The 8,897-nt window shown below is 44.1% G+C and overlaps 1 protein-coding gene across 1 annotated transcript; it reads right to left on the bottom strand.

Moving 5' to 3' along the window:
- Positions 1–347: 347 nt before the first annotated feature.
- LOC115146349 (ankyrin repeat domain-containing protein 60) lies at positions 348–3,958 on the bottom strand. The gene is made up of 4 exons (XM_029688382.1): positions 3,552–3,958; positions 3,142–3,272; positions 2,654–2,819; positions 348–1,365 (listed from the first exon to the last, which is right to left on the bottom strand). The coding sequence occupies exons 1-4, from the start codon at positions 3,856–3,858 to the stop codon at positions 920–922; spliced, it is 1,050 nt and encodes a 349-aa protein (XP_029544242.1). The 5' UTR covers positions 3,859–3,958; the 3' UTR covers positions 348–919.
- Positions 3,959–8,897: the final 4,939 nt, after the last annotated feature.

Below are 8,897 nucleotides of genomic sequence, written 5' to 3'. Positions count from 1 at the left end.
CAAATGGTCTGAATACTTATGTAAAAAAAGGTATTTCTGTTCTTAATTGGTTTTCGCTTTGGTATTGTGTCTAGGTTAGGGCTGACCCCATTTAGTTGAAAAAATGTTTTTCTGTTTTTAATTATTATTTGCAAAAAATTCTAAAAACCTGTTTTCACATTGTCATATATGGGGTATTGTGTGTAGATTGATGTGAGAAAAAAATGATGTAATACATTTTAGAATAAACAGTAAAGTAACAAAATGTGGAAAGGTCAAGGTGTCTGAATACTTTCCGAAGGCACTGAATGCTGCCATGGTGCAACGGCAATACATTTGTTTGATAGAACAGTTCACAACTACAATCATTTAAACGTTAAAGGTACTTTATTCCCCATTTAACAGTTGTCAACTCCCTTTGAATTGGCTTTTATCATACAGTATTTATATATATTTTTTCTCTCTGGCTTCTACTTTTATTCACCAATAAGCAGTGTCACATTCTATCGTCCAGGTTGCTCAAGACATCTTATTTCCCCATCTCTGACTAATGTGATTACACCTTTTAGCTGCACCTTTTTTTCACTGGTTTATCTTGATTAGAAATGTCAGTTCATCTACTTTTCTGCTTCTTGATAATTTCATGAAGGGAGTTTTGCTGCTCGGAACCATTGCGAAAGTGCTTACTCAACATCCGATGTGGGAGAGGTAGGCAAACTTCTGACTAAATGACTAAAGGGGGAAACATTGTCTGTTATCAGGTTTTTGTTCCAACCCAACACTAACACATCTGATTCAAATGATCCGACTGCTCATGCGATTCAATCCAGAGTAGTTAGGAACTGGTGTGTTGGTGTTGGGCTGGAATAAAATCCTGTGTACACAGCTCTCCAGGACCAGGCTCTTGGTCATCTGCCCTGTTCTTGACATGCAGCTCTGGTCACGCATCCCCCATCCACGCCCTCCTTGCCTGGGCCCTCATGGCCGTGTTCTGCGGCGGCCCCAGCTGCCTCACTTCCACCCTGCCCTCCACCCCACGGCTACAGCGACCCAGGTGGGCCATGTATCTCTGAGCGTGGGCACCGCGGTGCCAGGTGCGTAGCTGGGAGTCATGTTTCTGGTGGGCAAACAGCTCTGTCTCATCCAGGTGAGGCTTGAGGCGCACGCCCTGCGCACGCTCCTGCCAGTGGAAGAGGAAGAGCTGCCGGGTGCTCTTCCTCTGGCCCCAGCGCATGGCGGTTCTCAGAGCTGTCATGCCCTCAGCGTCCTCCAGCTGGTGTGGGGCACCGCGCACCAGTAGCTCCTGGATGGACTGCAACTGGCCCTGGGCGGCTGCCGCGTGGAGGGCCCCGCGCCCCAGGGGAGTCTGGCCCTTAACGTTGGCCCCTAGATAACAGGGTCAAGTTTGTTAGGCATACAGAAAGAAAACGGACTAAAACAACAAACTGGCTTGACTTTTGCTTTCTTCTGCCAAACGTTTTCTGTTAATTGGCCTAATTAACATAACCCAGATATTGCCAGCGTACCAGAACAACCCTGTATCTCCAAAAAGTGAAATGTTTAGGAATTAAAAATAATAAATCATCTTTTTTTCTTGTCTGTATCTGGTGGTTCTTTTATTTTAATGAAGTAAATATGCTTATCTGCATTTCTTCCTAAAATCTGGGTAAAAGATTGAAATGAATATGAGTCTTAGTCAGTACATTTAGTGCTTGCGTTTCTAATGTCTACCAACCTTGCCAGCAGGCATGCCAACTAAGATAGTTACAGTACACAAGCTAGCTACTCTTACTTGGTTGATAGGCTGAATTGGCTTCTTGAAAGCTGGGAGATCGGGAACCTATCTGTGCTAGCTAAAGCCAACTTCATAAAATTGCTAAGTGGCTAGTAGTATAACAGCGAGTATTACATGTTTTTTTGTTAAATATCTGAGGGGGGGCCTCCCGGGTGGCGCAGTGGCCAAGGGAGACAGTGGCCATCAGAGACTCTGGGTTCGCGCCCAGGCTCTGTCGTAACCTGCTGTGACCGGGAGGTCCGTGGGGCGACGCACAATTGGCCTAGCGTCGTCCGGGTTAGGGAGGGCCTGGCCGGTAGGGATATCCTTGTCTCATCGCGCACCAGCGACTCCAGTGGCAGGCCGGGCGCAGTGCGCGCTAACCTAGCGTCGTCCGGGTTAGGGAGGGCCTGGCCGGTAGGGATATCCTTGTCTCATCGCGCACCAGCGACTCCTGTGGCAGGCCGGGCGCAGTGCGCGCTAACCTAGCGTCGTCCGGGTTAGGGAGGGCCTGGCCGGTAGGGATATCCGTGCACTTCCGGGTTGGATGCGCGCTGTGTTAAGAAGCAGTGCGGCTTGGTTGGGTTGTGTATCGGAGGACGCATCCCGTACGGGAGTTGTAGCGATGAGACAAGATAGTAGCTACTAAAAACAATTGGATACCACGAAATTGGGGAGAAAAAGGAGTAAAACTTCAACAACAAAAAACAACAACAACAAAAATATATATCTGAGGGGGCACCTGCCCCTGTGCCCCCCATGGGCATCATGCCTCTGTGAGGGATGTCTACATTCAATTTATGTCAAAATAATATTTATCAAAATCACCCCAAGTGAGATACAAGGTTTTTCCAGTGTGCCGGTGATATCCAGATGTTTTGCCTCTGCGGTGGTGGGTACCTTGTTGGAGCAGGAAGCGGACAGCGGGCATGTGTCCACGGTGGGCACTGATGAACAGAGCAGAGAAGAGACGGTGAGAGAGCCAGGAAGGAGCTCCACTCATAGAACCCATAGCACTGAGATGGGAGGAACGTGGCGGTGCTGGTTTGGACATCACACTCTTGAGCTACATGAAATAAAGAGAATTTATATGTGTGAAAAGTCGATGGAAATGTTCATCCTAAAAAAAGGGAAGAGTGAAGTAAATAAGGTCTACAGGTTGTAATAACAGCTGTGAGATGCTGTTTAGATGTGTAGTAATTACAGGCTATAGCCACATTAGATCAAATAAGGAGGATCTTTCAGAAAGTCTGGTAAAGAAATGCATTATTGTTATTAGGTGATGATGGTTATTTTTTTTACTATGATCAATAATGACCTGAGCCATAGAGAGTCTCTGTGTAGGACTGCTGTAGACTATTCTAGGTTCTTCTTTCATGCCACATCACCTTGAATACATCCCCAGTAGCTGCAGCGATCACAAGCTCAGACCATCCATCATAAGGCCAGATCATCAGGGTGACAGTAGTTCCAGGGACGATGTCATTACAGTGGATAGTGGTGTCATCACATAGGTCACCTGATGGGTGGAGAGAGTATACATTAGGTCTGGTCAGAGAAGCATATCATTAGATAATTAGTCTGACTGGAAAACACCCTCAATAAAATGTTCACCATGACGGGCCTGTCACTGCTAGCCTACGTTTGAGATTTATAAGGTCCGTGATTCTAACTTCATTAAACCCAATAAAAATCTATGAATAAATGTCTAATCAATTAATCAACAACATCTCCCCATTTCTCATGAACATATGTCAACAGTTATACCAGCAAATGAGATCAAAGGTATTTATTTTACCATTATCCAGGTAGCATACTCTCTGGAAGTCTGTCGGAACCCCAACCACTAATTCCATGGTGTTTTTTAGCTCTCTGATTCTCATATTGTGGTGGCAGTCGGGCACAACGAACATCTCTCCCGTTTCACGCAGCCTGGCACCAAGACTGAACTTGACTTTCTTCAACGGGTCACGGTAAACTGCACTTTTGGGTCTCCGTACACTCTTCGAGTCGATGTCGCGGTTAATCATCGCACTTTTGGGTCTCGGTACCTGAAGTGAAATCTTCTTCGTTGAGGTGTAAAAATATGCCATTGGATTGCTCATAGAAACGCGCTCAGTAATTTTTGCAGATTGCAAAGGGTTTAGAATTCTGAAAGAATGAATTAATGAATTCTCTTCCGTTTGGAATGTTGTCTGACTATTACTGTTGCTATGGTGATAGACGTTAGAGTCCAATTGTTGCGCTTTCGGCTCATGTGCGACAGTAACATACACACAGTTGAAAAAATGCCTATGTTTTTGACATGAAAGATATTATATGTTACTATTGCAATGATGATAAGACCACTGAAATGATTGTTCATTTTTTTTATTCTTGTTGCCAAATACTTTATACACAAACAAAAATTCCAAAATTCTATACCAAAATTACAAATTTTTCTGATTGAATTTAATTATCTTATTAAAACATGAACCCCAGTGAATAACAACAAGAATAACATCTTCCTGAATCATTATAATAAGATATTTTCAGAGTGAATACAATTGCACTAAAATGGTTTATTTTTTGTATTATTTTATTTATATTTAGTGTGTTTTTGAGTATTTTCTTTTTAATACCTGTGTTTTGTTTTGTTAGACATGTTTGATGTAACAATGTAAGTAGATTTTTGTATTGTGAAAAAAAAAAATACACACAGTTGAAAATATCTAATGTTTCATGATCGACTGATACTTAGCATCAGTTTAGTTATATTGACTTGGAAGTCCCTGGTATATTATGGTCAGGAGGCAGGCCCACTTTTTAATGGATCTGCGACAGCAATCCCACTTTAAATTCTGTACAACTTATTTCTGACTTTGTAACGTGATTGTCTCAGCGGTGACAATTGAAATCGGCTATATAGTCAGTGGTGAAGTGGAGATTTTTAGGTGAGGGAGCAGAACAGTTTGATCTCATCATTTTCTCAATCAAAGCTTTACCCACCAGTGGTTTTGAGCCACACCTACTAAATAAAAATAATAATAATAATCTGAATTTTTTTTTGGTGTCACATATAAGTTTGCAAACAATGTAAAAAAAAAAATATATATATATATAGAGAGAGTTAATAAAGCCACATACAAACATGGCCTCTTTCTGCTTTCTTAAGTAAATTTAAATAGGCATGTCCCTTAAAGAACAAATTCTTATCAACAATGACTAGGAACAGTGTGTTAACTGCGTTGTTCAGGAGAAGAACGACAGATTTTTTTATTAACTTGTCAGCTCGGGGATTCAATCAGCAACCTTTCGGCTTCTGGCCCAATGGTTTAACCACTAGGCTACCTCCCTAGTGGCTAGGCTACCTGCCTAGTGGTTAGAGCTAGAACGTTCAAGCCCATTTGGGTGCCGCCATAGATTTACAGTAGAAGTGCCCGTCCAAGAAGGCTGAAGGTCATTGGCTAAAGATAAAATTACATCAAATCACATTTTTTTTCCTACCGTTTCTACCGTAGCTTTGATTGGACTGATCATGTCAACATCATACTTTCAAAATCTTAGCAATCAAACTAGACAAGCAGTCGTCATCATGAACCACGTTGACAATCTACTGGCAAATCCTTTTCCATCCTCATCATATGAAGAGAAATTATAGATAAAACGTCTCTGTGTTCATTTGCCATAAACATTTCACAACAAGTCGGAAATCACAAATTCAACTACGAGTGGTTTGGAAGGAAGCAGTGGCTAACTACAAGGATCTCAAAGCAATCACTATTTGATTCCCCTGCCTGCTATTCAATGGAGAGTGTGTGTGGTCCAAGTCTGGTTTTAAGGATTTAAAACATCTGTCTGAAAGGGTCTCTAAACATGTGAATTGTACATCACATATAGACAACGCTGTTAAACTCAAACTACTGGGGAAATCAAATGTTTTGACTCAGCTAGAGACCTTATATACGAGCCATCAACCTTTTGTTTTGTTCATCGTTTGAATGAGGAGACCAAGGTGCAGCGTGGTAGGCGAACATCTTACTTTCATTACAATGAACACCGAAAAAAGAACAAAATACAAAACGAACGTAAAGTTCTGCAGGCTACACAGCAACTATACAAAATCAAGATCCCACAAACTAAGATGGAAAAAAGGCTGCCTAAGTATGATCCCCAATCAGAGACAACAATAGACAGCTGCCTCGGATTGGGAACCATAGCAGGCCAACATAGAACTACAAAATAGATTGCCCACCATAGTCACACCCTGACCTAACCAAATAGAGAATAAAAAGGCTCTCTAAGGTCAGGGCGTGACAGTACCACCCCCCCGGACTCCGGCCGCAAAACCTGACTCTATGGGGGAGGGTCTGGATGGGCATCTAGCCTCGGTGGCGGCTCCGGGTTCGGAATGTAGACCCCGCTCCGCTCGCTGATCCCCCCGAACCGGACCGTCGATCATCGCCGGAGGCTCCGGACCGTAGATCGTCGCCGAAGGAACCGGACCGTAGATCGTCACCGGGGACTCCGGACTGTGGATCGTCGCCGGAGGAACTGGACCGTGGATCGTCGCCGCCGGAGTTCCCGACCCTTGGATCGTCGCCGGGGACTCCGGACCGTAGATCATCGCAGAGGGCTCCGGACTAGGAATCCCCGCTGGAGGCTCCGGACTGGGAATCCCCACTGGAGGCTCCGTGCCGGGAACCGTCGCTGGAGGCTCTGGACTGCCGACCGTTTTTGGAGGCTCTGGACTGCAGACCGTCGCTGGAGGCTCTGGACTGCAGACCGTCGCTGGAGGCTCTGGACTGCAGACTGTTGCTGGAGACTCTGCACCGTGGATCGTCTCTGGAGGATCTGGGCCATGGATCATCACTGGAGGCTTCGGGCCATGGATCATCACTGGAGGCTCCGGGCCATGCATCATCACTTACTGTCACGCCCTGACCTTAGAGATCCTTTTAATTCTCTATTTTGGTTAGGTCAGGGTGTGACTAGGGTGGGCAATCTAGTTTTCCTATTTCTTTGTTTGGCCTGGTATGGTTCCCAATCAGAGGCAGCTGTCTATTGTTGTCTCTGATTGGGGATCATACTTAGGCAGCCTTTTTCCCACCTTAGTTTGCTTATTTTCCACCATAATTTGCAAATAAATTCATTAAAAATCCTTCAATGTGATTTTCTGGATTTTCTTCCCCCATTTTGTCTGTCATAGTTGAAGTGTACCTATGATGAAAATTACAGGCCTCTCTCATCTTTTTAAGTGGGAGAACTTGCACAATTGGTGGCTGACTAAATACTTTTTTGCCCCACTGTATATGGACGGAATTAATCGAACAAAAGGACCAATTGTGACGTTTATGGGACATATTGGAGTGCCAACAAAAGAAGCTCGTCAAAGGTAAAGCATGTTTTATATTTTATTTCTGCGTTTTGTGTAGCGCCTGCAGGGTTGAAATATGCTACCCTCTTTGTTTACTGTTGTGCTATCATCAGATAGTAGCTTCTTATGCTTTCCCCTGAAAAGCCTTTTAAAAACCTGACATGTTGGCTGGATTCACAACGAGTGTAGTTTTAATTGAGTATCTTACATGTGTGATGGAATGAAAGTTTGATTTTTATATAATTTATTTAAATTTGCCGCGCTGCATTTTCCCTGGCTTTTGGCAGAGTCGGACGCAAGCGTCCCCTATACCATAAGAAGTTAAGTCAAACAGCAGTTACATCAGTCAAATACAGAGTAGCCAGTTTCTGCTCTGCTTGCTTTTACAACTTGGAGAAAAAGCACAACACACAGACAACAGCTGCCTCTGTTCGCAGGCTCTTTAGCGTCCGCACCGTCCTAAATCCAGCCGGCTGATACCGCTCTAAGGCGTCTGCATGGTCCTAAAGCACACTGATACTGTTTATTTTATTTTATAACAGTGCAATGAAAAAACTGGGGCGGTGGTACAAAAATGCAATATCAGAATGTGTGTGTGTGTGTAGGGGGGGGGGGGGGGGGGTCATGTCCCCCCCATCCCCAGTGAAAGTTGCACCCCTGCATAAAACAGTCCCTCCCTCTACCACAATGGCATCAATTCTTCAACACTAACAAACTTCTAAACTTCTTCCACTATGCACCATCATATTTCTCTCCCCAAATAATAGCCTAAAATGTTTGTTATTCCTTATGAGTAAAAGTGTAGTAGTCTGAGTGCAGTTACTTGTGATGAAATATGTGATCTAAGTGCCCCACACACCAACGTAATAAGGTTGATATTTGAACTGAACACGAATATAAAACGCAACATGCAACAATTTTAAAGATGTTGCTGAGTTACAGTTCAAATAAGGGAATTAGTCAATTGAAATAAATTCATTAGGCCCTAATCTATGGATTTCACATGACTGGGCAGAGGTGTCCCCATGGGTGGGCCTGGGAGGGCATAGACCCGCCCACTTGGGAGCCAGGCCGACCCACTGGGGAGCCAAAGCCAGTCAATCAGAATGAGGACTTGATTGACAATGTGTATGGGAATGTTCTTAAACAAATTATAACCTGGGTGGTTCGAGCCCTGAATACTGATTGACTGACAGCCGTCACCATGAACTCCTGAAGCTGGTACAGGTACTCTCTCCTGTTCTCTGCATGGAGCAGCTGCCACAAGACAAGACAGAAGACAGAAAGCTTTAACACCACAGCAACAGATCCAAGTTATGGGTCGTTCCACGAAAAGAGTGCCTTTTGTATTGCTTTGATATTTTCAGTAGAACTTGTGCACCGATATTGAATTTTTAAAAGCCTGTTATATTAAATGAAGTGCCCCTTAATATACACCAAATAGAGAATTCAAGAAATCACCCAAAAAATGATGCATTTTTACATGTCGCTCTGTGCACACTCTGTGACTTCATTGTAAAGCCCTAGTTATTTTGTTGCACTGTAAAGTCACCCATGGCTGCGCCCCAGCCATGGGTGGGCCTGGTAGAGCATAAGCCCACCCATTTGGGAGCCAGGCTGACCCACTGGGGAGCGAAGCCCAGCCAATCAAAATTAAATTTTCTCCACAAAAAGGCTCTATTACAAAGATAAATACTTTTCACCCCCTCTGACGATCCTGCAGGGAAAGAAGCCGGAGTTGGAGGCCCTGGGTTGGCATGGTTACACGTGGTCTGTGGATGTGAGGCT

The sequence above is a fragment of the Oncorhynchus nerka genome, linkage group LG2 (genome assembly GCF_034236695.1).
Source record: "Oncorhynchus nerka isolate Pitt River linkage group LG2, Oner_Uvic_2.0, whole genome shotgun sequence".
NCBI lineage: Eukaryota > Metazoa > Chordata > Actinopteri > Salmoniformes > Salmonidae > Oncorhynchus > Oncorhynchus nerka.
This window is presented reverse-complemented; position numbering and strand designations above follow the sequence as displayed.

Excerpts from the sequence above, each read along its gene's own strand:
- LOC115146349 (XM_029688382.1), bottom strand. The coding sequence starts at position 3,858 with ATGAGCAATCCAATGGCATATTTTTACACCTCAACGAAGAAGATTTCA. Across the intron at positions 3,273-3,551 it reads AGTATGCTACCTGGATAATG|GTGACCTATGTGATGACACC; the intron begins GTAAAATAAATA and ends TCCACCCATCAG. Across the intron at positions 2,820-3,141 it reads CTACTGGGGATGTATTCAAG|CTCAAGAGTGTGATGTCCAA; the intron begins GTGATGTGGCAT and ends TATTTCATGTAG.